This window comes from Onychomys torridus, chromosome 2 (genome assembly GCF_903995425.1).
Source record: "Onychomys torridus chromosome 2, mOncTor1.1, whole genome shotgun sequence".
Lineage (NCBI taxonomy): Eukaryota > Metazoa > Chordata > Mammalia > Rodentia > Cricetidae > Onychomys > Onychomys torridus.
Window position 1 is genome coordinate 142,150,916 of NC_050444.1, and position 27,921 is coordinate 142,178,836.

Below are 27,921 nucleotides of genomic sequence, written 5' to 3' on the forward strand. Positions count from 1 at the left end.
TGTGTGTGTGTGTGTGTGTGTGTGTGTGTGTGTGTGTGTCTTTTCCTACAAAGCAAAGCTCTGAACTGTCCTGGTTCAGAGAGTTTTAACAACTTTGAATGAGGTTGAACAGGAAAATAGAGGAGAGGGTGTGAATTAGCTATGTAGGAAGGTGGGATTGGGCAGGGACATGCCACTGCCAAGCAGCGTTGAGAATGCATGCAGAATGAAAAGTCGGTCATTCAGTGTGCAATCGTCAGCGCCAGATGCTTTAACCATGGTCTTGCCACATGATGCAGGCATAGAATGTTCTGAAGTCAGGAGTGAGGCTTCACCAAATAGTGAAAAGGCGGGGTAGAGTGTGTGGGGCAGAGGAGGCTTGGCAGTGGTTATGGTTAATCTGGGCATCTAAGATGACCAAGGAAGGGGTGGGTCTGTAGATAGAGTGAGAGGCAGTGAAATAGTGGTAGAATCCACAGATCATAGGATCAGACCAAAAATCAACAGAGAACTGGTCCAGGGACAGGGTGGGGTGAGGGGCGCGAGCTGGAGACAAGAGGCAGCAGACAGAGCAGGAGCTGGAAGCTGAGGTAGAATGTTCCTGGAGGGCTAGGTGAGGTGGCCAGGTCTGCCTTTTGTGATGTGCTATTTGGATTCTGTAGAAGTTTTTAGTCATATCAAGACAGGCTTTAGATTCCAGGAAAGTGCAAGGTGAGAGAGAATTCAGTGTTTCCTTAAACACCCCAGTGGCTTGTAGCTCTTTTGATGACCTTCAGATCCTAGGGTGGAGTCAGCCACGTCAACAGGGGGTCTGGTCAGACATTTGACAAGTAAGAGTCGGACTGGAAGCAGATGTTGGGGGGGAGGGGCAAACATGCCTGACTCTCATCACCCTTCTAGGCTATTCCAAATTCTAATTTTCGGCCCTGATACCTGCTCCCTCTTCGGGCTTTCTTCAACTGTGACACTTATGCTATAATTTTACTTTGTATGTTTAGTGTGTGGATTTCTTAAGAACAGGCTTGAGGCCTGGAGGGGGCAGGGTGTAGCTACTTGAGTAAGAATCCATTGCTCTGCAAACATGAGGCCATGAGTTCAAATCTCCAGTGCCCATGCAAAAAGCCATGCGTGGCTTTGAGTACCTGTAACCACAGCATACAAGATGAAGACATGTAGATCCTGGGAGCCTGATAGCCAGTAACCACACCAAAACATCAGGCTTCCAGTTCAGTGAGACCCACCCTGTTCAAAGTAGTTAAGTGGAAAGTGAGAGAGGAGGCCATGTGACATCCTCCTCCAGCCTCTGCATTTATGTACACAGGTGCAGACACATGCACATTCCCATGAGTGCACTACACATGCACACACACACACACACACACACACACACACACACACACACACATCCCCCACCATCACCATGGGGTCAGATATGAAAGTTGGGGTCAGGGGGTCTTATACAAGCTGTCTTATGCCAAGCAAGTTTATTAAGAAGTGCAGCATCTTATGTACAGTTTGGGGGGTGGGGGGCAAAGTAAGCAAAAGCGATCCAAAGTGGGATGACATCAACAGAAAGCTAATCAAGCAGTGCTGCCCGAAGAGAACATGAGAGCTCTTGAGTGTGCTGGAGTGGTCATTGGCCTCGGGACTGATAACCGTATCCCCTTAGAAGGGAAGAGTTGAGTTCTCAGGATGAAGCCACAACTCCTCCAAGGCCCTAGCCCAGGACATTACTGGCCTTGCCAAGCATGTTCCTGGTTTTAGACAAATGTTCCTTCTCCATACATGTGGGCCTCGGGGAAAGCCTTGGTTTGCCTGGCTCCCAACAAAAACAACGTTGATATTATTGTGCGAAAACTAGTGTATCTGAAATGTAAAATAGACAAAACAAATAGTAATTGTTTTTTGTCATCAAGAGCCAAGATTTTCACCATCTAATAATAAAGAAGTAGGGGCCAGGGAGGTGGCTTCACATCTAGCAGTGCTTGTGACACAAGTTTAAGGAGCTGAGTTCAAATCCCCAGCACCCACATTTAAAAACATAGCCAGGTATGGCTATACACATATGATTCCAGTGCTTCCAGGGGCAGAGAAAGGAGGATTGCTATGTCTTGCTGGCCACCACCTGGAGGGAGGCATGTGACTTCCAGAAACCATCCTAGATCCAGGTTCAGTGGGAGACCCTGTCTCAAAGGTAGAGAATGATAGAGTGGGATACCCAACGTTGTCCTCCGGCCTCTGCAAGTATGCAAGAGACACATGCTTCTGTGTGCATACATGTGTGCATACCATACTCACACACACAACTCTTAAGGACTTTTTATTTTAAACTTTTTATTTTAAAGACTATTTCATTTTAAAGCAAACTCCTAACCCCAAAGTTGGACTGACAGTGTCTCTATACTCTCCTGACATATTTCCAGTTCAGAAAGTTATCTGTGCAGCCCAAACATCTAGGATCAATGACTGTCCGGCCATGATGTGGACCCTTAATGGTCCACATTGTGATCTCTAAACCTGTTCTCCATTAAAGGGGTCCAGGTTCTTTGGAGAAATGGTTGCAGAGCTGGGAGGGAATATACAAAATATCCCATCTCTCCAGCAAGGAACCCTTTGGGGTCATTTAAAAGAAACCCAGGGGCCATATTGAATAAGCTCCCCTTAGCCAACGGTCAGGCAACTTGATTGCCAACAGGAATAGCCACAGCAGTGAATGCTAGCATGCTAAATATACTTAAATCCAGGAGTTCAAATGTTCCTAAATAAACTCACCTTTAAAGAATGCCAGGAAACAAAACTTGTTATTCTTATGCCTAATTAAAAATGGGGGGGGGGGGAGTCTAGCATTGTGCCAACCTTTCTTCATGAACTGTATTACAAGCTATTCCAGTATCTGGTGCTGAGGATGAGGGCTGTGGTAATTCAGTTTCAGAGTTCTTGCTTCTGGCTTTCTTTCCTGCTTTAAACTTCCCTTTCCATGGAAACCAAAGACCCAAGGAACAGATAGACCAGAGAGAGAAAAATGCCATGAAATTGGGGCAGTGGGGAGTCAGGAAAGATCTGGGAGAAGATGAGGGAGGGGAAACTGAGATCAGAATATACTGTATAAAGATACTTTCATTTTCAATAATAAATAAATAAAATTGAAAAATAAAAGATCAAACAGATAAAGAGTCCCAATAGCCAGCATCCTGGAGAAGCATCTAGAAGGAACCTTATGTAAATATGATCACAGATGGCAGGAGTGTGGAATGCGGGCTGGAGGTGGCTGTCAGTGAAGTGTCTGCTGTGTAAGCATGAGGACCTGAGTTCTGGTCCTTGGCACCCATGTAAAAGCAGGAATGGCTTGTGCTTGTAGCTTTACAGCTATCGGAAGGAGGAGGCAGAGACAGGCGGATCCCTGGAGCCTATCAGCCAGCCAGCCTAGCCAAATTGATGAACTCAGATTCAGTCAGATACCCTGTCTCAGAAAACTAAGGTGGAAAGTGATCAAAAAAGACACCTGGTGTCTACCTCACGCTGCCACACACATGTTCACACATGCACAGGCACACTTGCACACAGGAGTGCATACACACACACACACACACACACACACACACAAGATAATTTTAGAAGTAAAAATCTTATACAGGCCTGTCCTTCTTTTCTGTAAGTGACACAATCAGACACAAAAGCAGTGTGAGATGTGTCCCCATCTTCAGGGTCCTGTGTGGGTCTTCAACTCAGGCAGTTGTGGTTCTGGGAAATAATGTATTCTTTGGCTTTCCCAGTGATCTCTTGTGGGAACCCTGGAACTCCAAGCAATGCCCGAGTGGTGTTCAGTGACGGTCTAGTGTTCTCCAGCTCCGTTGTCTACGAGTGTCGAGAAGGCTACTATGCCACAGGCCTGCTCAGCCGACACTGCTCCGTCAATGGCACCTGGACAGGCAGTGACCCTGAGTGCACAGGTGAGAGCCAGGGCCCCTGGGCTCTTCGGCAAATGGTAGCTCAGAGCACCCAGACCTTCCTGCTGAGTAAAGCTGTCAGTGGGTGTCGTCAGGGGAAAATGACTGGAGTTGGAACGTAAACCATAATGTAAGCTTATGGTCGAACAGCATCTGTGTGCTAAGCATGTTCTGTGTGGCAGCCATGGAGCTAAGTGCTTCATTTCCCGTGTACATGGTGCTGGAGTCTTGCCAAAACCCGATGAAGCCACACTAGGTACCTACTCTCTGAGGAGTGGGTTTTAATAAGAAAAAATAATAGACTGGGTGGTGGTGGCTCATGCCTTTAATCCCAGCACTTGGGAGGCAGAGACAGGTGGATCTCTGTGAGTTCAAAGCCAGCCTGGGCTACAGAATGAGATCCAGGACAGGCTCCAAAACCAAACAGAGAAGCCATGTCTCAAAAAAAAAAAAAAAAAAAAAAAAAGGAATAATACGTTTAATATTTAACAATAAGAATTAATATATTACGTATTATATGTTATGTATATAGTTGTTGTATGTGTTAACATAGTACATAGTATATATTAATAAATGTTTTATATATGCATGCATGTGTATATATATGTATATATATATATATATATTACATATATATATTTGACAGCTAAGGTTCAGAGATTGATACAATGTATCAGCCATTATTCAGGCTCTAGCCCATCCCCCTGGACTTTCCCTTTCCTCTCAGGACAAAGGCTCAGGGCTATCACACTCTCTCCACTTTGAAGCTGCCACCACCCACCATCTTTCCATCTTTCCCATCCTCAGACCCATCGCCACCCCAGCCCAGCTCCTCCTGAGTATGGTGTGTGCACAGCTCCTCTTCCTTGACCCTTTCAAGGTACCCCAGACCCTTTTCCTTAGAAGGCCAAGTACTGTGGGACCCAGATGGACGGAATAGATGGACTGAGTGACCTTGACATTCTTTCTTTCAAAGTCAGCTCTGTGAGTTCATATTCCGTCTGAAATTCCATATTAAATACACAGATCACCAGGCATACCCTATCTCAGTACCAAAACAGAGGCCTGATTATTGCATAGGTCCTAAGACCCTGCTTCTGGGCCATTTCAGCTTGAAAAAGTCTCCCAGGAAGACCATTGTGCATCCCTGGGCAAACTGTCTTATTGATCCATTAATAAACACATCTTAGGTTCTTCAGTCTAGAAACCCTCCTTGCAGAGAACCTCACCTACTTTAGGAGAAAAGTCCTGTGGTCCTTCCACTCAGAGGAGTGGGTTTGAATAAGAAGGGTGGCCACAGTGCATTTGGATGGCATGCATGGTATAGGAGTGGACAGTGGGCCTGTGGGTCGGCTGACACAGGGAAATTTGGCTGTGCCCAGTGGTGCCCAGGGCTTGGCTGGTCTGACAGTTCCTTCTTAGGTAGGTGCAGGAGTGATGGAGATGGATCAAGATGCTGAAGAGACCCAAGGCCTGGGCCAGGAGTCAACAGTGCTGTGTCTCTCTTACTCTAGTCATAAACTGTGGTGACCCTGGGATTCCAGCCAATGGCATCCGGCTGGGCAATGACTTCAGGTACAACAAAACTGTGACATACCAGTGTGTCCCTGGCCATATGATGGAATCACACAGAGTATCTGTCCTGAGCTGCACCAAGGACCGGACATGGAATGGGACCAGGCCAGTTTGCAAAGGTACACCTGGAGGCTGAGGATGTAGATGGGGGCCAAAGAAGATACACAAGTAGGCATTAGCCTTGAGCATCCAGGAGGGAGGGGCGGCATCATAGCAGAAGTGGGCAAGGTGAAGACTGGTCCCGCACAGTGATTGTCAGGAAGCTGGAAGATATTGAGAAAAGGTCTGAGCCTTAAGTAACCTGGAGGGCTTTATGATGGAAAAATAGAAATGTTATATATAAGATGGAGTTATATGAGAGATGGATCCGTGTAAAGTAGAAGATCAGAGCTGCCACAGACCCCTTTAGTTCTGGCCCAGACTCCACCTGATCCAGGATAGCCAGTGGTACTGGTGACAGGAATCGGGCTGATTTCCCCCAGTACAGCCCCAGAACTCAGCCTTCTCTGCTCTCCCCACAGCTATCATGTGCAAACCTCCTCAGCTCATCCCTAACGGGAAAGTGGTGGGGTCTGACTTTGTGTGGGGCTCTAGTGTGAGTTATGCCTGCCTGGAGGGGTACCAGCTCTCCCTGCCTGCCGTGCTCACCTGTGAGGGAAATGGATCCTGGACCGGAGAGCTGCCTCAGTGCTTCCGTGAGTGATTCCCAAGGGCCTTAGACATGACCTCCATGAAAGCACGCATTCCCCTTCCTGCTCACACACGTGTGTACACAGAGCTCTGCTACAGAAAGCATAGAGTCAGTAGCCCCCTCCCTAAAGCGGGAGATCTTTCTCAAGACACCCATTAAAGCAGGAGGAAAATTTAAAGAAAGAAATTGAGAATATTTTAATGGAGACCTGAACTTAGACACTGTCTAAAGTCAAGTGGAAAGAAATGAAGTCAGAGGCAACAGCAATGTTCTCTGACCTGAAGGGTTGTTCACCAAGTGAGACAAGTACCCAAAGGTGTGAGACATGCCAGAGACATGCCTCTCTTCATGGAAAAGATGTCTGGGGGCTGCAGCTTTCTGTCCAGAGACTGTGCATTATCCACCTAGCCCAGCTGCATTCTGATGAGCTCCAGTCCATTCCAGGACTCAGGTTTCCTGGGTTCCAAAAGAAGTGGGCTGCAGGATTTTAGATGCCCTGGCCACTGTTAGGTACCTATGAAATTCTGCTCCACTTGGGGAACTGCCACCATACTTAGCATCAACAACTCAGGAAAAACAAAAACAAAAACAAAAACAAAAAAACAAAAAAACAGGCATGGTTTTTTTTTGGGGGGGGGGGGGTTGGTTTGGTTGGGGGGGGGTGATTTTTTTCGAGACAGGGTTTCTCTGTGTAGCTTTGCACCTTTCCTGGAACTCACTTGGTAGCCCAGGCTGGCCTCAAAGTCACAGAGATCCGCCTGCCTCTGCCTCCCGAGTGCTGGGATTAAAGGCATGCACTGCCACCACCACCACCCGGCAGCATGTTGTTTATGATTAACATCTATGACATTCTCAGGTCACTAGGGAGACATGTGCCAGGGCACAGCCTCAGGTTTGTCTGGACTCAACTTTGCTTTTCCTCATGAAACAAAGATCAGCATTGCCTTTAAATAATAAATAATCATACAAAGGGTGGGGGGGTGTAGCTCAGCAGCAAAGTGCATGCATAGTGAGTATGATGTTCTGGGTTCTATCCCCAGCACATACCAAACAACAATGAACTATGGCCATTGTTTAAAAAAAAAAAAAACATACAGTAGCTGGGGAGATAACTCACTCAGTAAAATACTTGCCTTTGCAAGCATGTGAACCTGAGTTTGATCCTTGGAACCCACATTTTTTAACAAAAAGCTGAGTGTGGTAGCAAGCACTTGCACACAGTACTAGGGAGACAGAGACAGACAACCCCCCTGAGCTTGCAGGTCACCCAGCTTAGCATGCTCAGCAAGGTCCAGGCCAGTGTGCCTCAAAAACAAGGTGAACCACATCTAAAGAATGACAGCTGAAGGCTGGAGAGATGGCTCAGAGGTTAAGAGCACTGGCTGCTCTTCCAGAGGTCCTGAGTTCAATTCCCAGCAACCACATGGTGGCTCACAACCATCTGTAATGAGATCTGGCGCCCTCTTCTGGCCTGCAGGAATACATGCTATATACATAATAAATAAATCTTTTTAAAAAATGACAGCTGAGGATGTCCTCTGGCTTCCACATGCACATGTGCACACACACACACACACACACACACACACACACACACAATTGCACTCTATTAGAAAAACATGAAGAAAACTTTCCAAACATAGCCATAGTTATAATGATATATGTTCCAGTTCTTATAAATGGTATTGGACCCTGGCACATTATTTCATGACCTGTATTTGTTGACAGGCCACCAAGAGCTTCTAAGCACCCATGTCTGTCAATGCATACTGATCTGTGCACCATCATTTTTAATGGCTTTTAAAACATTTCTAAAGATTGGTTTTTAAGCGTGTGCATGTGTGCATGCATGTATGTGTGTGTGTAAGCTTGAGTTGCCATTGGTTGTAAACCACCTGACCTGGTTACTGGGAACAAAATTCAGGTCCTCTGCAAGAGCAACATGTGCTCTTACTCACTAAACCGTCTCTCCAGGCCCCACTGATGATAGCTTTAAAGAGTTCCTTGTATATTCCTCAATCTCTTTAACCTTCTCCTATTGGTGGGGAACTAGGGTTATCTCCAAGTCAATCATGTTATAAGTAACTAAGTAATAAAAATCCCTAAAAACAACATTTCCTCATTCTTGTAGAAAAGTTCTAGAAGTGAGTGTGCTGGGCCAAAGGGTAGGCACTCTGTACTTCCTGATATGTATTGCCAAAATGCCTTCTAGAAAGAGTGTCCAACTTACATTCCCCACCAACGATTATAAGGATGTTTTCTTTTCCTCTTTCTCCCCCATCCCTTTTTTTAAAGATTTATTTGTTTATTATGTAAACAGTGTTCTGCCAGCATGTATGACTGCAAGGCCAGAAGAGGGCACCAGATCTCATTACAGATGATTGTGAGCCACCATGTGGGTGCTGGGAATTGAACTCAGAACCTCTGGAAGAGCAGCCAGTGCTCTTAACCTCTGAGCCATCTCTCCAGCCCCGTTCCCCGCCCCCAACCCTTTTAGTTTTCTTGGTTGTTCACAATTATCCTCGATGATTGTATATTACCAACGTAACCATAAAGCACTCAACAAGGCGGCCTTGAAGAATAACAGGCAGCTATTGATGTCTAGCTTTATTTGCTTCTTGTTTCCTAAGAAAAGTGAGGAAGGGATAAACCATTCGTTTGATGGAGCACAGGTCCTTAAAAAGCAGAGAAATCATCCATTTTTTCCCACAAATTTGACCACATGTGTGTAAGTGCAGCAGGGAAGGCAGCTAGTTAGAGTCAGCCATCATTCAGCCATCGAAAGGGCAGCTCCAAACTCCCACATCACCTAGACCCAGGGCCACCACACCCACTGTGGGATTCAGCCTTCAGTGGAACACAGCTTCACTCTTGCTAAGAAGAGAAGAGCTGGGAAATAATATCGTGGCATCCTATAGAAGTGGAGATAGACGTATGGGAGAAAATTATTTTATGATTGAAACCACGTGGGCATTGACTTTACCCTGTGCACAGTGTGTACGACTGATGGAAACCAGAGGACACATTTGTGAAAATGAGGAGAATATTCTAGACACACAACTCTACCGCTGAGCTACAAGCCCCACCCACCTCAATGTCCAGACTTCCTGTAATTACTCCATTAATGGGAGGAGGTTAATAAGCTCCCTTAGTGTAGGCATGAGAGGAAGCTTGTGACCACGCACAGGCAGAGTCCCCAAACACTTAACCCAGGCATGCCCCAGTTTCCAGGGCTCAAGTGAAAAAAAGATGCTAGATAGGAGGAAGGGAAGGTTCTAGGAGGCACTTGGGCCCACCTTTGTTTCTGGTCTTTGCAGCCGTGTTCTGTGGAGATCCAGGGGTCCCACCTCGAGGAAGGAGAGAAGACCGTGGTTTCTCCTACAGGTCATCTGTGTCCTATTCTTGCCAGCCCCCCCTGGTACTGGTGGGCTCCCCACGGAGGTTTTGCCAGTCGGACGGGACATGGAGTGGTACACAGCCCAGCTGCATAGGTAAGAGAGGCCGGAGGCAGTGGCCTGGCTGGTGGGCAGCTGTGATGGGGGTTGAGTGATGGGACCCCTTCCCCATCTTCATGGTCTCACTTGTGGAGAAGGAGTCCTTCTCTGAACTCCTTGGAGCAGAGTGAGGGATGGCGAGAACTAATGTACTAAGGAATGCAATGGCAGCTCAGGACTCTGGGACAAGTGGAACACTCAGAAGGTGGGGTCAGGAGGCAGCTGTGGTGTCTTCCTTTGACCTCCAGAACAGAACGAGGTGGGCAGTGAAAGCGCCAGTGACCATGTGGTCTGCTTCTTTGTTTTGGTCATCCAGATCCCACACTGACCACGTGTGCAGATCCCGGCATGCCGCAGTTCGGGATACAGAACAGCTCCCAGGGCTACCAGGTAATGAGCTCAAATCAGCCTTACCGTCCCCTGTCCCTCCCCGCCACCATCAGCACCAGCGGCCCTGGGAGCAGCACAGCCAGAGTAGACCTCAGAAAGGGAGGGAGGAAGTGCTCCATGCAGCATCCTTCAGAAACGGAAGGTGCTGCTGTCCATCAGCCAGGCTGATATGGAAGGTGGCAGTAGGTGGAGCCATGAACAGTTCCCAGGAACCCTGAGTTGGGGCAGGATGTTTGTGGAAATGCCAAAATAAACAAGACACCCACACTCCAAACACAAACAAGACTCATTTGGGTGGTGGGTGCTAACAAGAAGTAGGCATGAGGCATTTTCCAGGGAGCCTTGCCATCTGCACATAGGTTCTGCACATCTGTCTCAGAATGAGACTTAGGCACCCTGGGGGACACTGAAAAGAACACAGGAAGCAGGGAGATCAGGGTATACTCAGATCAGGACAGTTGGCTGGGGCTCAAGATAGGTACTGAACTAACCTGGAATGATAGGCCAGGACCTGGTCAACCTGGTTTACTCTATGTATCCTGTTCTCACCCAGAAAATGTGAGCTGTCCCAGGTGCTGGGCATTCCAACGGGATGGAAAGGCTGGAGCCATGTTCTAATGGGCCTGCCTGGTAACGGCAGCCACGCAAACTAGGTCACGTCTAAGAGCGTGGAGTGCCACATGGTGTCCTGTGGAAGGAGGCAAACGGGGCAGGTTGCTGCTTCAGAAACGGGAGTCAGGGAAGAGCCCTCCTTAGGGTGACATTTGAACCGAGGGCACCAAGATGAGAGAGCCAGCCCTATTCAGGCTAGCGCCACATTTCTGACTGAGTAAATGTCCCCTCTACAGGAGCACTGAGGCAGGGAATGGCTGAGCAGAGGGAGGCCCAGATGACAGGCCAGGCAGGGTGGGCTGCAGTACAGCAGGTGAAGGGAGGAGGTCAGAGGCCTATGCCTCGGTGCTGGCTGGGAAGGTCACACGTACTCGATGGCTCAAAAGTCCCACCCATGGAAACACCCCAGAGACGCTCTCGTGCCTGTCACCAAGCAACAAGAAGAATTGTGTTATGCTCACGGGGTGGAATATTATACAACAGGCAACATGAATGAACCCCAGCTCTACATGACATGGGTGGGTCATAGAAACATACTATTGAATGATAAAGATGCTATGAAGATTAAAACAGCACACATTCGCTTATTTGGACATGTGTATAATATGTATGGTAGGATTTCTTTTGCAAGGCAAAGAAATTAAAAACACAGAACTCAAGATAGCAGTTACCAGAGAAGAGCTGAGGAATAGAACAGGGAAGGAGCTTATAGATGAGGCACCTGTAACCCAGTGTTCCAGCCCCCAGATTGTGCGGTGGCTCTGAATCACATCATAACTTTTGCAAAGACAGAGGCATGGACGTCTTGCAGAGCCTGAGGCCAATGTGTGTATTCTGGATTCTGTCGTCAAAGGCAATGACTCTGATCCATTGTTTCAAAATGACACTAGGGGTGCTGAATCTGTGACAGAAAACACAGAGATTCAAAAAAGAAGCATAAAACCTGTAGTCAAGGAGACCCCTGCTGTCATGACTGGGTCGAAAGAGGTGGGCAGCACTGTGGGATAGTGGAGACAGTAGAGCCTTCAGGATGCACTGTGTTCACCCTGTGCTTCCCTTGAGCTGAGAGGACCCATGACAGGATCGGGAGGTCAGGTGGGATCGGACTTAGCTTGCCTGTTTTGGTTCAGCCAACTAGGCAGATAAAGGCGCCCAGTTTGCTGAACCAAACGAGGAAGCCGAAGAGAACAGGTTGGGTGTGGAGGGAAAGGTGAAAAGAAGAGCCCTGCCTGGAGTCTGAATCTGAGCTTCTAGGTATAAGGACCCATGAGCAGTGGAGCTGGGAGATGCTACAGTCTGAGTTGCATTGTGGGAAACTGACCTGTCCATTAGGCCAAATGGACAGAAGATGCCAGGGAGCCAGAGAGCCAGTGACTCTTGGAGGCTAGAGGTGAGGACATGGCGAGAGGGAGAAGCAGAGAGAGGGCAGCGATTCTCTCTGACAGACTTTTCCAAAGCACAGATTCTCTAGGGGGCCATATCCAAATGTAGAGTTTCACAGAAGAAAGGGACACAGAAGTGATCGTTTAATTTTGCACAGTTCTTCACGTTTTATAATAATGCTTTCAACACCACCATCACAGTTGAATGTCACAGATTCCCAGTGTCATTCTGGCACAGCAACCACCACCACCCCCACCTCTTTGTACCCAGGGAGACTGGGGTTTAGTCTTCCATTCAAGGGGGAAATGGGTGTCCTGATTCTACACACCTCAGCAGTGTGGCATGCCCTGTAAGGGCACCGATCTGCCACACGGCATACTTGCAACTGCCCTCAAAGGACCAATGAGACTCAGCCAGACAGAGAAGCTTCATGGTGCAAACAGAGGCAACAGCCTAAGTTGGTATTCTCTCCTGGGAAGTGAGTGATGGCTTACCTGTGAAACCCCACTGGCAGGAAGATGACGTGGGTCCTTCTGTCCCTGTTACAGGTTGGAAGCACAGTGCTCTTCCGTTGTCAGAAAGGTTACCTGCTTCAGGGCTCCACCACCAGGACCTGCCTTCCCAACCTGACCTGGAGCGGAACCCCACCTGACTGTGTCCGTGAGTGCCACCCTCACCTGACCCCACGCTTCACCCACTGGCCCAGGCTGGGGTGGTGGGGTATGCTCACATCAAGACCACTATGGATCTCTCTATAGTACCTGCATCTTGGGGTCTCACAGATGTTTCTGCACAAAAGCCTTTCTGAAATTCAAAGGTCATCCCTATGCCTTAGCAAAGAATAAGCAATACAGAGCTGCGAGAACAGAGAACTATGGAGGCAGGGTCATGGAAACATTGCCAACATTGGGTTCATTTTCTCAGTGTTGCAGACTGAGGTTTCCTGTGACTGGCTAAGCCATCATGCTAGGATATTCCTAGAGACCTGGAGTATAGGTTTGCAAAGAGGTGAAGGATGGGGAGCCAGGCATGAAAGGGTAGAGGTGGAAAGGAGCAGGGTTCTACTTAGGAACAAGGGGTGGAGGAGAGGCCCCTCAAATGTATCTGTCCCATAATACTCAAATCCCAGCCTCCTTGGGCCTAATATTGTCGTTGCTCTCCCCCAGCCCACCACTGCAAGCAGCCAGAGACACCCACACACGCCAACGTCGGGGCACTGGACCTGCCATCCATGGGGTACACACTCATCTACTCCTGCCAGGAGGGCTTCTCGCTCAGGGGTGGCTCTGAGCACCGTACCTGCAAAGCCGATGGGAGCTGGACAGGCAAGCCGCCCGTCTGCCTGGGTGAGCAAGGCCTCTCTAGGGTGGAAGCTGGCGGGGAAGGGCTGGCAGATGCCGTAATAGGGCTGTAATAGGAGAAGAAAGCCTGCTTCTGATTGCAGTGTTGCAGAGACTGGAGACCACTTCAGAAGAGCTCACACAAGCCCATGTCGAACCCACCGCCTGCCTTCATTTAAGCAAACACACTCCATCCCTTTCACTTAAGCGAGTACACACCACACTGTCCCACCTAGCTCCTTCTAGCAGGCTGGAAGAATGCATGTCTTTATCCTTGCCTCCAGTTGGTCTTATTATCACTCTGCCATGCCTGACCCGGCCACGGAGTGCTCAGGGGTGAAAGGTGCAATTCTGTCCTTAAAGGAATTTACAGTAGGCACATTATCATGTTACAGGCATGATCTGTGTCCCAGTGGCACCTGTCAAGCGTCTACAGGCCCGTGAGGGTAGAAGTGGGGATAAAGACAGTTTAGGAGGAAAGAGAAAATACCATCAGGATTGGGGGTGGGCTAGAGAGCTGAGAGAAAATCCCAGAGCACTGCCACCAGCTCCATGCCCTTTGTAGGTCATTCCCACAGCATGAACCTCTACTGCCTTTGTACAGGGAAGGAAGGCTTTTCCTGAGCATGCCCTTTGGGCTAGGTGAAGCCCAGGCAGGGACGGGCTTCTAGTCTTCCTCTGGCAGCTGGCTTCTGTCCATCAGCCTTGATGCAGCTTTCTGCAGCCTCTACTCTCCTGACATAGTTGATATTTTAAAATACTGTCATGTTAACATGTCACCATGTAGTATGTCGCCACCATATGTGGAAGACATAGAAATAATGAGTGCTTAAGAGAGATGCCGATCATCATGTCTTAATCAGTGGAACGACCCCTAAAGGAGCCAGGAGATGCTCTGAATGCTAGGATCAAGGAGGAAGTCTGCTAAAGGGGAGGGCAAGGGCCAGGGAAGACTTCCTGGAGAAGGTCATGTGTGGAATATGGTATGGTGGGGATATATGGTGTGGAGGATATGGTGTGTATGTATGTGATATCTGGGGTGTGTGAGTGTGTGTGTGTGTGTGTGTGTGTGTGTGTGTAGCATTTGGTATATGTGTGTGGTACATGATGTGTGTGTGAGAGACAGAGATAGTATGGAGGTATATGGTATGTTGTATGTGATATATGGTATGATGTGTGTTATATGGCATGAGGTGTGTGAGAGGTGTTGGGATCTATGGTGTGATATATAGTATGTGTTTGTGTGTGATATATGATATGACATGTGTGTGTATGATATATGGTATCTGTATGTGTGTTATGCAGTGTGAGGTATGTGTGTATATGATATACGGTATGTGTATTATGATATATGGTGTGGGCTGTGTGTAGGGGTATATTGTGGTGTATGGTGTGGGGGGGGTGTAGTATGTGATATGAGATGTGTGTGGTATATAATATAGTATATTTGTGGCATAAAGTGTGTGTGTTGTATGTGGTATGAGGTATATGTAGTATATGGTGTGGTATATAAGTGGTGTGTGTGTGTGTGTGTGTGTGTGTGTGTGTGTGTGTGTGTGACATGGTTACATGGTGTGTGGTGTGTGTGTTCACATTAGTGATAAACAGATAGGTTGACCACATGTCTTGGACACTGTGAACAGTGCTGCAGTGAATACAGGCATAAGGCTCATCTCCAGCATACTGGATTCAGTTCCTTTGGGTATATACCCAGTAGCGAGATTGCTGGATCATATACTTCTATTTTTAGTTGTTCTTAACTATTTTGAGATTATGCCAGATTCTGTTGTTCTTATTTACACAGTAACAACCACATAAGCATGTGCCTTATCTGGTACTCCAGTATCTGTGACTGATGTGTTTGAGTTCCACATTTTTCTGTGTATTGTACCATTCTGAGATGGTTCTGTAGCATCCCTAGACCTATCACCATCCTGGTAGGAGAATCCAAAGCAAGACCTCAACGAGCATGTCCCCCAACCTCAGAAAGGCGGCCATCACTGTTTTCCTGCTGACTGTGGACCAGAGACTGACCCTGTTCCCTCCCATTCCCTTCCCCAGCAGAGGTCCGGCCCAGTGGGAGACCCATCAACACCGCACGAGAGCCTCCACTCACCCAAGCCTCAGGTAGGCAGAGTCCACATCTCCGGCTCACGAAACTGATGCTGCCTCTGCTGTGCCATTAGCCAGCTTCAGGCACATAGGTCCCATGCCATGGGAAGGAATGGACACCCTCCATGGACTCCAAGATAGTTCCCTGCCAACTTCTAAGCCAGGCTGACTCAAGAGGAGTGAGCCTTACAGGGAAGGCTTCAGCAGAAGAGGAAGCTGAGGTCTCTAGAGGAGAGTCCAGAGCCCTGGGCTCAGGAACCACTGGGTACTGCAGCTCTTCTTGCTGGTCACAAACCCAGAGACCCAGGAAATGCTCAGGGGCTTCCTGGAAATTGAGACCTCTTTAAGACAGATACTGTGTTGTTAAGAGAGTCGCATCCAGAACTGGACATGGAACTACAGGTGCAGCTTGGCCAGCGCAAATTTTTTACCAACTTTGATGTCCTGTTTTGGACCTTCTCCCTTTCTTTACCATGCTTTTAGCTTTCTATTACTGTAACAAATATTGTATCCAATCCAATTGTGAAGACAAAAGGTTTACTTTAATTCACGGTTCTGGTGGTCCATCCATGGCTGATTAACTCTGAAACTTTGAGACTGTTGGTGAGGCAGTAACTATCATGACGGGAGCACACTGTAGAGAAAGCCTATTCACCTCACCACTGGATGTGAGAAACACAAGAAGACACAGCGGCTGGGGCCCCACCATCCCCTTCAGTGTTCTTCCCATCGGCCTAACACCTCCCGCCCGGCCCCAACTTCCGCAATTCCACTGTCCCCCCCAAGAGTGCCAAGCTGGGAATTCAGCATTAATAGTGAGCTTCTGTGGGAACACTACAGATCCAAACAATAGTGTACATTGCCATGGTGTTAAAGTTCTATAGATTTGGTTCAGAGACCATTTCAGTCCCTCTTTCCCTCATGACTCCATTCCTCCTCCTACTTCCTCTCTCTGCCCGGAAGTCCCGCCTATACCTCCTGCCTAGCTATTGGCCGTTCAGCTTTCTATTACACCAACCACAGCAATACACCTTCATACAATGTACAAGTATCCCACAACAGAGATTGCTTCTAGGTTAGACATGGGGGCATGTGTCCCGTTTCCCTTTCCGCTCTAGGCTCCCAATCTGGTGCAGACCCTTGGAGAGTCTATGTGTGCTGCCCCAATCTCTGTGAGTTCCTAAGTGCGTTGATTGTGTTGATTTAGAGGGCTTTGTTTACTTGGTGACCTCCATCCCCTCTGGTTCTTACACTCTTTCCACTTCCTCTTCCATGGGGTTCTCTGAGCCATGAGGGGAGGGATTTATTTGTTGGAGACCTCCCATTTGGGGTTGAGAGTTCCAATGTCTCTCACTCTCTGTGTAAGGTCTGGCTGTGGGTCTCTGTATTTATTCCCATCTGCTACAGGAGGAAGCTTCTCTGATGATGGCTGAATAAGGCAGTGATCTAAGAGTATAGCAGAATGTCATCAGGAGTTATTTTATTGCCAATTTTTTTTTGAACAGTAGTGTTTGGTTTTACTCTAGGTCCTTGAGCTGTCTAGTCTTGGGTTCTTGGTCACCAAAGCAGTGTCAGGCATGGATTCCACCTCCTGGAGCAGGAGGCCTGAAGTCAAATCAGATACTGGTTGGTTAGTCTTGCAGGCAGGGCACTGTTGTAGATCAAAGGGTTTGTGACTGGGCTGGTGTTGACATTTCCCCTTTGGTAGTGTGCAGAATGCCTTCCTGTACAAAAGATGCTAGCACATATAGGTAAAGGCTTTATACAGGCGCCAGCTTGACTTCTCTATGCTCAACCAGCTGTGTAGGTGTTGTCTCCAGCAATTAAACCTTGCCATAGTTTTATGGGGAGCAACCTATAGTCTCAGCAACAGCCTGGATTAGTTGAAGATTCCAATGGGACCCCTTTGGCCAACAACTCCCAGTACTGGAAGCTTCATTTGGACACAGAGATGGCCAGTTGGGGCTCCATCTCCCCCATTATTCAACAGTTTCATTTAGATCACATTCATATATGTGTGTATTTTGGGAATTATTAGATTTCCATACTACCCCTCAAATGGCCCTTAATTTTAGCTGTCTCTCCTTCATTTCCTCTCTCATCCCCTACTTCCCTCACCCACTTGGTCCTCATATTCCAGCCTCCCATCCATCTATAGCTATTTATTCTATTTTTTCCTGGGGAGATTGGTCTGTCCCCCTAATTATAGTCCCTTACTCTAACCTAACCTCTGTGGTTCTGTGGATGGTAGCTTAGTTATCATTGACCTAACAGCTAATATCCACCTGTAAACAAATACATTTATACTTCACTCTTAACTAACAAGTACATGTTTATAAGGCACAATATGAAGTTATGTTGTGTGTGTATTGTAATATAATTGCATGAAGCTAATTAACATACACCACCTCACTTAGAACATTTCAAATATACTCTTTTTTTAAAGATTTATTTATTTATTTATGTATATAGTGTTCTGCCTACAGGCCAGAAGAGGGCACCGGATCTCATATCAGATGATTGTGAGCCACCATGTGGTTGCCAGGAATTGAACTCAGGACCTCTGGAAGAGCAGTCAGTGTTCTTAACCTCTGAACTATCTCTCCAGCCCCTAAAATATACTCTTTAAGCACTTTTAAGATATACAGTATATTATTATTAACCATAGCCATGACACTGGGCAGTAGATCACTAAAGTCCCTCCTGCCCAGCTAAAACTTTGTTCCCTTTGACCATGTGTCTACACCCCCAATCCCACTTCTCCCCACTCTCTGCTTCTAAAGTTTGACATTTCAGCTTGGTCTGTAAATGATAGCTCTCAATAATCTTTCTGCCTCGGACTTATTTCATATAGCATTATGTCCTCCAAGTTCAACCATCTTATCACACAAAGAAGATTTTCCTTTTTTAGAGATGAATGGCATTTTATTGTTTAGTCCATTTTCTTTATCCATTCTCTCACGGATTACAGTTGTCATGATTTGGCTTCTGCAAGTAGTTGCAATGACCGTGGACATACAGATGTCGCTTTGGTATCCCAGCTTCAGTTTCCTCTACCTGTCCACTCTAAGACACAAGAGGATCACACAGTCACCAGGGCACCCTACCATCACCCCCACTTCAGACACTCGGCAAAGAAGAGCTCTGTGTATAAGCTAGGATCAGTCACCAGGTCATCCTGGCTGTCCCAGTAATGTTCAAAGTCTAACTAACATGTTCCCCAATCCCTCCAGTTCCAGGGGATGTCTTTGCTAAGAATTCCTTATGGAAAGGAGCCTATGAGTACCAGGGGAAGAAACAGCCAGCCATGCTTAGAGTGACTGGCTTCCAGGTAGCCAACAGCAAGGTCAACGCCACCATGATCGACCACAGTGGGGTGGAGCTGCACTTGGCAGGTAAGGAAGCAACTGTGTCCGTGAAAGCAGGGCTGGTACAGGGGTGGCCGGTGCAGGGTGGGGCCAGTGCAGGGTGGGGCAGGTGCAGGGTGGCCGGTGCTGGGGTGGCCGGTGCAGGGGTGGCCAGTGCACACCTCAGACAGGACCAGTCTGTGTCACTACCTCACAGGGTCAGGTGGAGCTCAGACCGGCCTGATGGTCAGGCAAGAGTGGGTATCTATTCCTCCTGCCCACAGACTTCTGACAACCACAACGACTCAAACATATGAATAGATCTCTCAAAGACAAGAGAGACAGCCTGAAGACTGAGCCAAAGGGAGAAGCAGAGATGTCCCAAGTGTAGTCAATAAACTAACGAAAAAGCACTTTCAATCATAATCAGAATGAGAAAAGCCAACACAAAGTGTGATTTCCCACCAACTCCATCAACGTATAACCCTTTATGATAGACCAGCTCAGTACTGACGAATCACACAATCGACCAGCTGTTCCAGGGAAAGGCTGGGCAGTTCCTAACAGGAGTCTTGGGAATTATTATGTTCATTAATTAATTATTTTGCCATACCAAATTAAAATGGAGAAAGTTTAAAATTGGTAAGATTATATACAATGTTCACTTTAGAATTACATTTATATTACAAAAGGCTAGAAACAGAGCATTTCCCTGGGATAAAATGTAAATGGTTTCATTATATCACATCTGTGGGATAAAATATTCCAATTTGGGAGCTGAGGGAGACTGCTTGGTGGTTAAGAGCACTTGTTACCTAAAAGACCTACCTTTGGTTCCCAGCACCAACATGAAGGCAGCTCTCTGGCTTTCACAGGTACCTACACACATGTACATGCCCACACACACAGACACACGCGTATGTGCACACATGCACACACACACACATTTTAATAATGTCAAATGAAACTTTAAAACAAATACCAGTTTGGGAATGAACATACTCCATCAGAATACATTTGTGCCTCCAAGTTTTTGGTTTTGGTTTTGGTTTGGTTTGGTTTGGTTGTTTTGTTTTGTTTTGTTTTGTTTTTTCAAGACAGGGTTTCTCTGTGTAGTTTTGGTGCCTATCCTGGATCTCACTCTATAGACCAGGCTGGCCTCAAACTCACAGAGATCCGCCAGGCTCTGCCTCCTGAGTGCTGGGATTAAAGTCATTCACCACTACCACCTGGCTAAAAATCATACTTTTGATCACACATACAAAAATAGAATCCCTGTCTAGTAGTTCAGTTATCAAGATTCATCTTTACATTCTTGAACACACCCATGTTCAACCACATACAAACACATTCTGGGCTTTTGCATCGGTAGATGTGCAGGGGACATGTCCCCCAGCGTCCACACGCACGTTTCACTCATGCCTTTGGCACACACAGAGGTGGGTTTTAAGTTCTTTCAGAGTTTCAAGTATAACCTACTTTCTTTCTCCAGGAAATTATAAGAAGGAAGATTTTCGCCTCCTGCTTCAGGTCTACCAGGTCACGGGGCCTGTGGAGAGCTTTGTGAACAAGTTCAAAGATGACCACTGGGCATTAGATGGCCACGTAAGTGCAGCAAATTGGTCACCACCAGGCCTTGTACCCTACCCACATTCCCAGATTGCTGCAGGGAAGGGATGACAGAATGTGGGAACTGTTGGGGTCACATGGAAACCTAGGGAGTCTTAAGAGCAGGACTAGCAGCCAGAGAGTCCTGGTCAGCTAATGGAGCAGGCAAAGGGGGGATAAAAGAGGCTTGAAGACTCAGAGTCAAGGGTTACCATGTCTGAGCCCTCTCAGACACGTATGTGAGCTCCACCATAGAACAGGAAGCAAGAATCAGGGGTCAGGGTATGAGAGTGAAGGCCGTAGTGCAGTGAGTATGGGCTGAAAGAAGGTGAACCCCCAATGACTTCCTGAAATGCGTGCTCAGATTTGAGATGTGGACTGGGGCATATTTAGCACAGCTGCAGAGGCCAGGATACAGAAGAGAGAGGTGGGAGTCTCCTTATATGTCTTTGTGGGAAATACACACATTGTAGAACATTAATGAAGGAGTAACTAGTCCCTAGTGATGATCTTGTGCTGGTACCTTCTGAGTTCACAGTGGGAGGAGGGTCGAGCATGGACTTCACCTGTCCCAGCTCCCAGTCTAACAGGCTGGAGTAGGTAGAGTTGAGGAGGCCTAGCAGGTGGAGCATCATGGCTGAGAGATTCTGCTTTGTAAACCCACCTGGAGAACCAAGTGACTCCTCCAGGGGCTGGCACCTGCAATTAGTTCCCTGATGTGCCTAGGGTGTCCGTATGTCCCTGGTATTCAGTACCAGTCTTAGCAGCAGTTCAGCTGAGAAGGAAAAATGGATTCAACAGTGCTAAGGGAGGAGAAGGAACAAAGGGTCTCCACCGTGCCAGAAGGATCACCAGATGTAAAAAGGGAAGGGTCGAAGATGGGACCTGGAATGAGGAGGTCAGGCCAGGGGAAGATAAAGATCAAGGGACCAGGAGCAGCTGACAACCAGGGTCCCTTCTACAGCCATCCAGTGTCTGCCTGAGGGAACAGATGAAGACACCAGACAAAGAGAGCACCCTAGGCCTGGAACATGGGTTCGAGGAACACCCGCAGCATCCTCAAAGCATACTCCAGCTGCTAAGATGACAGGTCATGACAGGACACCAGGAGGGTCAGGTGCAGGCAGGTACAGACAGGTTATGTCCCAGCCACCTCAAAAAAAAAACGATATCTTCTGGAACTGCCAGAAACTCTCCAAAATGGGTTCACCCTGTGGGGCTCATTTCTCTCATAGTTCCAACAACTCTGTGGCGATCCACAAGTCGGTTTTCATCACAGGAGTAAGAGCTCACATGTTCAGGTCTTAGATGGTCTTTTAATAAAAAAAACCCAGAGCCAGATATCAGGGTGAAAGCTGAAAAATCAGAGAAGCAGAACAGCCAGCCACTAGTTCTTACCTCTGCAAAATCCTCAGCCTGAAGAGAGTGAGTTCCTGCTTCCTTACACTTTATATACCTTTCTCTGCCCTGCCATATTACTTCCTGGGATTAAAGGCATTTGCTTCCCAAGCAAAGGCACGAGATCTCAAGTACTGGGATTAAAGGTGTGTGCCACCACTGCCTGGCTCTGTTTCTCTCCTATACTGGATCAATCTCATGTAGCCCAGTGTGGCCTGGAACTCACGGAGATCCAGACAGACCTCTGCCCCCCAAGTGATAGGATTAAAGGTGTGTGCCACCACTGCCTGGCCTCTATGTCTAATCTAATGGCTGGCTCTGTCCTCTGATCCTCAGGCAAGTTTATGAGGGTACACAATATATCACCACACTCACATGTGCCCAAGGCCTACTAAAGATGGCGTTGAGGACATCACTGTGTCACTCAAGTCCTCAGAGTATGACACGCATGCCATTCTACAAACGAGAACTGAAGCATGATGTGGTGTGAACAGTAGAAGCCAAAGGACAAGGACAGTGTCTTAGGCCTCCTGTCCCGGTACCTGGGAGACAGAGGCAGGAGGAACAAGAGTTCATGGCTATCCTTGGCCATACGGAAGTTTGAGATCCTGCCTCAAAAGTCCAGAAAAAGAAAGAGAAGGAAAAAGAAACTGGTTTTTTTTTTTTTTCTTTATCTCACATCTAGTAGATTTCCCTGCTCTGCCAACTGAGACAAACATGTCAGCTATGCTCTGGTCTAACATGTCTTATCTCTCTCTCTCTCTCTCTCTCTCTCTCTCTCTCTCTCTCTCTCTCTCCCCCTCCCTCCCTCCCCCCCTCCCCCCTCTCTCCCTCCCCTTCCCTCCCCCTCTCTCTGTCCCTCCCTCCCTCTCTCTCCTCTTCCTCCCCCTCCCTCTCTCCCTCTGTCCCTCTCTCCCTCCCTCCCTCCCCCTCTCTCCCTTTCTCCCCCCCCATCCCTGCTATCACAGGTATCCTCAGAGTCTTTAGGAGGCACCTTCGTCTACCAAGGCTCCGTCAAGGGCCAAGGCTTTGGGCAGTTCGGCTTTCAAAGACTTGGTAACTAGCATGTGTCCTGGGGGTGTGAGCTCAGGGGCCAGGGAGGAGCTGTGTTCTGGGGAGAGAAGGAAGCTGGTGAATTCCTCCACCTGAGAAAGGGTTTCTTAGGCTCATCTGGATCTGGAGTACCGAAAAGACTCAGAAAAGCTGTGGTATCGCTCCAAAAACAGACCCTAGACCTGACACTCAGCCCTGGGCTGCTATATTGGCCACTGGATACCCAAAGGACCAGGAAATCCCTGAACACCCCTACATGAGCTTTCAGGCTGTCCTTCCCTAGAACGTCATTTCTTCCTCAGCGTTTTCCCAAATCAAATCTCAGCAAATCTCCCAAAGGCTGAGATTACCCTTATGTCACAGACAAGAAACCCAAATTCCAAGGCACCTTCTCCTGTTTGTCCTGTCTCAGACTGGGACTCTGCGTGTTTGAAAATATTCAAGGAAACATCCTCATTCCAGACATAGGCCCTGACCCAAAGACTCTGGATCATGGGGATAGGGTCCTACCTTCTTGAGAGCAGTAAAGAAAGAGCCAGGAGGCCATCATGAGTCCTTGAAAGCCACCTCTGTATCCCATACACTATGACCTCCCACCCCCAGGGCTCCTGCCTACCAGACAATCCATTCCCTTCTGCAACGGCTCTAACCTCCAGAAAGTTCTCTCTCCAGTCAGCTCAGATCTACTCCTGGCACGCCTCTCTCTCTACGCCTCCACACAATCATCTCAGCTCTGCCCTCAAGGGCTCCAACATGCAGCAGCTCTTACACCTTCTGAGACAGTCCCAGAACCCTCAGTGAAGCACTGGGAAGACCCCAGCAAACAAAGTTCCACGGCCCACTCCCTGTCCCTCACTGATCCCTAGCCCCACAGTTAGGTGGCCCTAGCCCCCCAGTTAGGCGGCCCTTCACAAGGAGTCAATGGGGTGAGTTGTGAGCCTACCCCCCCACCTCACTCTAGCCATGGCAATCTAGCCTCATAGTGAGATTGTGTGTGTGTGTGTGTGTGTGTGTGTGTGTGTGTGTGTGTGTGTGAGAGAGAGAGAGAGAGAGAGAGAGAGAGAGAGATGGCTTCATCTGATGAAAGTTTTCATCTGGAAAAAGGCTTTGATGGCCAGGAAAAGTGTAGAAACTTCCAAAGAACTGCATCCTTTGAAGGTCATGTTCATAAATAGGGTTTCAAGTTCATCTCCCTGCTGTTTTGCTGTTGTGTTTTCCCTGGGGACCCTGAGGAGAGATGGGAAGTCAGTCCTCCACCCCCACCCTGCCTGCATCCTCCCCTCTTCTCCCCCTCCCCACCCCACTCCCCACCCGCACAGTCCTTGGTACACAATGTGACTGGTATGGTACACAATGGTACTGGTACTGGTGCAGGCAAATTCCCAGTGGCCTCCAGGGAGCTATCTAAGAGTGTGAAGCAGGCAGCTGAGGTCTGGGCATGGGTGTCGGGTGTACCAGCTGAACCAGAGCATGTGACAGTACCTGGTGCTCTGCTGCGGGGTAGCGTGGCCTGCAGGGAACATCACCTCCAGGTGAGTCTGTGACTTGAGTGTTATGCGTTGGCACTTTGCAGACCTCAGGCTGCTGGAGTCAGATCCCGAGTCCATTGGCCGCCACTTTGCTTCCAACAGCAGCTCAGTGGCAGCTGCCATCCTGGTGCCTTTCATCGCCCTCATCATTGCGGGCTTCGTGCTCTATCTCTACAAGCACAGGTACTGTGCAGGCAGGGGCTGGGGAGCGCGGCTGTGGACTCAGCCCTAGTACCCTGAAGGCAGACCCAGCCCTAGTACCCTGAAGGCAGAGGCCAGGAAGAGCAGCTGTGTACTCAGCCCTAGTACCCTGAAGGCAGAGGCCAGAAAGAGCAGCTGTGTGCCCAGCCCTAGTACCCTGAAGGCAGAGGCCAAGGAGAGCAGCTTTGTACCCAGCCCTAGTACCCTGAAAGCAGAGGCTGAGGAATGCAACTAAGTACCCAGCCCACCCCATCCCAGCCAGCACCTCCTGACCCAGAAGAATGTAGTAACTTTCTAAAAGGGGGAAAATCCCTCTCCTCTCTTGCTTTGGACCCTGTGTCTTGCCCTTTAATTCGAGATCACTGTCTCTTATTCCCAGGAGAAGACCCAAAGTTCCATTCAATGGCTATGCTGGTCACGAGAACACAAATGTTCGGGCCACATTTGAGAACCCCATGTATGACCGCAGCATCCAGCCCACAGACATCATGAACAACGAGGCGGAGTTCACAGTCAGCACGGTGTGTACAGCGGTATAGCCCCCAGGCCTGGCTGCTACTGCCACCGTCACCGAGAGCCCCGCCACCAGCAGCCGGTGAGATTGGGGGCTGGAGGGTGGGAGACAGACCAGTCGCAGGGGGCACAGGGGCCTGTGTGTGCACTGCTCCTGCATATACGGACACTCCCACATCACAGGCACAAAGAGCTTGCATGAGGACACTCATGCCAATGAGGAAACTGGAGTTAAGCACATGAACGTTAATGAACTTGAACGAGACCACACACCTCAGAAGAGTGGGTCGGAATTTAACCCCCAGGTGGAAAGTTTACCCACAAGGGCTTGGGGGCTGGAGAGATAGCTCAGATGAAAGCTTTCACCACGCAAGTTGAAGGCTGGGGTTCAGATTCTCAGCACTCACATGAAAGCCAAGTGGATGTGGCAACTGCCTGTAATCCCATTGTCTGGGGCAAGCTGGCTGCCAGACTAGTTGATGTGTGAAGATACCAAAGTCAACATCTGGCCTCCACACACATACATGCATACATGAGCCCCTCACAATGTGTGTCTATGCAATGCAAACATGCAGGTACAGCACGTCTGTGCACACACACACACACACACACACACACACACACACACACATGGGGGGGGGTAATAAGTGCTCTGCCATCACGCACTCCCTACATGTTCCCATCCCCAGTTTGAGAAGACTAAAAACCAAAAACAGAAGATGGACCCAACTGATGCCTTTCCGTTCTTTCTTCCTGCTTGGCTTTGCCTCTTTGTCCCGCCCACTTCTGTTCCCACCTCACCCCACCCCTTCCTCTCCTCCTCCAACCTGCTGTGGTCTGTTGGTTCCCAGCTCCCCAGGGGGCAGGAAGGAGCTCCCCTGAGCACAGTGCCCAGTGCCCATCTTCGTCTGTCCCTCCGCCTACGTCTGCCACTGCTGGGACTCAGGCCCTGGCTCGCCCTGCCGCCATCTGTGCTTGCTACCCTGGAGAGGACCCCACTATGCCCTGGCTGGGGCAGTAAAGGAAGAAGGGCTGCAGATGGAGGAAGGCAGATCATGGATTAAAACAGCAGAGTGAATTGTGGGTGTGTGCCCGAGCGCGTGCGCGCACACACACACAGCCTCTCCTTCACTGTGTCCCATGGAAGAGAACACAGAGGATTGAAAAAGGGAAGTGTGTGTGTGTGTGTGTGTGTGTGTGTGTGTGTGTGTGTGTGTGTAAGATGCCCTGGACACTGTTCCCCACAAACACAGAAGAAATGATGGGGGAGGCACCATTACCTCTCAAATCAACATGTCCCTCTCCCATGTGTGGGGATATGGAGAATGACTAAGTAGGACACATCTCATGGTAGGTAGTATGCAGAAGCCACCTGTCTGCAGGGGTGGTTCCACGTGCACAATGATATCCTTGAAGAAAGGTGGGGGCCAGGGTCGGATCTTCAGACATAGTTTGGTAATCCAACTTTTTTCAACCATAATGGCATCGAGTTCTAAACCCAGTGAATTAAAAAGTCACTTGGGTCCTGGGCACCTTTGGAAAAGAAGAGCAAAGCAGTGTCAGGGTTGGGGCATAGAACAGGAGTCTGACCAAGAAAACCAGGGTCACTTCTGCCTGTCAACTGACTAAGAGGAGAGAGAAGACTCTGGACCAGAGCAAGGCAGCCCTGGCTCCCACAAGGTGGTGGCCGCTGCCTCATGATGTATTCTCTGTGCCTGACTCTTTATGTGGCATTTCCAGTTCCTAAAACACCATCAAAGCAGGACCTGTGACTCCCACGCAGAGGTCAGGAAAGATGGAGGCATGAGCCACAGTGTTTGGGGACAGCAGAGGCAAACACGAATCTCTCTGACCGTGACGTCTACTGCACCTGCTGCCAAAAATCCCAGGGCTACAATGGGCACCAAAGACAGGAAGGCAGGGGAATCTCCACAGGAGGATGCCCATGTCTAATCTAGGCTCAGCTGTCTGTGCCTGGGCAGCACCAGGTCAAGGACCCAGCACCCCAGCCTCCTGAATTGGTGCTCGACTTTCAGCTTCCAACAGCCCACAACCATAGCAGAGGACCTGGCAGCTCCTTAGTCAAAAGTGAGTGAAAGTCACCCTCTCTCCAGCTCCTTGCAGGTGGCTTGGATTCATTTAGACCAGCGGTTCTCAACTTGGGGGTTAAATGAACCTGTCACAGGGGTCACCTAAGACCATCCTGCATATCAGATATTTACATTATGATTCATAACAGTAGCAAAAGTACAGTTATGAAATAGCAACGAAAATAATTTTACAGTTGGGGGCCACCACAACGTGAAGAACTATATTAAAGGGTTGCAGCGCTAGGAAGATTGAGAACCACTGATTTAGACAATGTCACTGTGTTTAGGTCATTATGAACTCCATATGAGTGTGGTCGGGAAGCTTGTGAGTTTAGAGATCAACATGATGACGTTTAGAGTCACTTTCTCTGTCCTCGGGAAGGTCCTTATGAGAGTACACCCCTGCTTTCACGGGGATGCCAGCCTCCGATGTTTATAGGGCATATCAAAATAACATAGAATGTGTGGAGTGGAGGGGCAGAGCCTCACAGTTCTCCCTGCCCCCCCCCCCCAGGATTGGAACAGTTAGAAGAGCTGGATGACAAGGGGCTGAAGTAAGGGGTGTCAGGTTCCGGCAGATGCATCGAAGAAAGCAAGGGTAGGCATCCCACACACACTCTGGGACTCAGCACCCTTGCACCAGGTGGGAGAGGACCAGT

General features: G+C 48.6%; 1 protein-coding gene across 3 annotated transcripts in view; it reads left to right on the plus strand.

The window, feature by feature from the left end:
* Positions 1 to 27,401, plus strand: part of Csmd2 (CUB and Sushi multiple domains 2) — a 572,883-nt gene extending 545,482 nt beyond the window's left edge. For 2 of the 3 annotated variants that reach the window (XM_036179375.1, XM_036179377.1), the window contains 14 exons: positions 3,753 to 3,929; positions 5,441 to 5,620; positions 6,023 to 6,196; positions 9,510 to 9,683; positions 10,003 to 10,076; positions 12,620 to 12,731; positions 13,238 to 13,417; positions 15,473 to 15,538; positions 18,757 to 18,918; positions 20,363 to 20,475; positions 22,845 to 22,932; positions 24,503 to 24,641; positions 25,039 to 25,254; positions 26,024 to 27,401. In XM_036179375.1, the coding sequence (XP_036035268.1) occupies positions 3,753 to 3,929; positions 5,441 to 5,620; positions 6,023 to 6,196; positions 9,510 to 9,683; positions 10,003 to 10,076; positions 12,620 to 12,731; positions 13,238 to 13,417; positions 15,473 to 15,538; positions 18,757 to 18,918; positions 20,363 to 20,475; positions 22,845 to 22,932; positions 24,503 to 24,641; positions 25,039 to 25,198 (1,799 nt within the window). In that variant the 3' untranslated portion in view covers positions 25,199 to 25,254; positions 26,024 to 27,401. The remainder of the gene's footprint in view (positions 1 to 3,752; positions 3,930 to 5,440; positions 5,621 to 6,022; positions 6,197 to 9,509; positions 9,684 to 10,002; positions 10,077 to 12,619; positions 12,732 to 13,237; positions 13,418 to 15,472; positions 15,539 to 18,756; positions 18,919 to 20,362; positions 20,476 to 22,844; positions 22,933 to 24,502; positions 24,642 to 25,038; positions 25,255 to 26,023) is intronic. The other variant, XM_036179376.1, reaches the window with a different exon arrangement.
* The last annotated feature ends 520 nt before the right edge of the window (positions 27,402 to 27,921 follow it).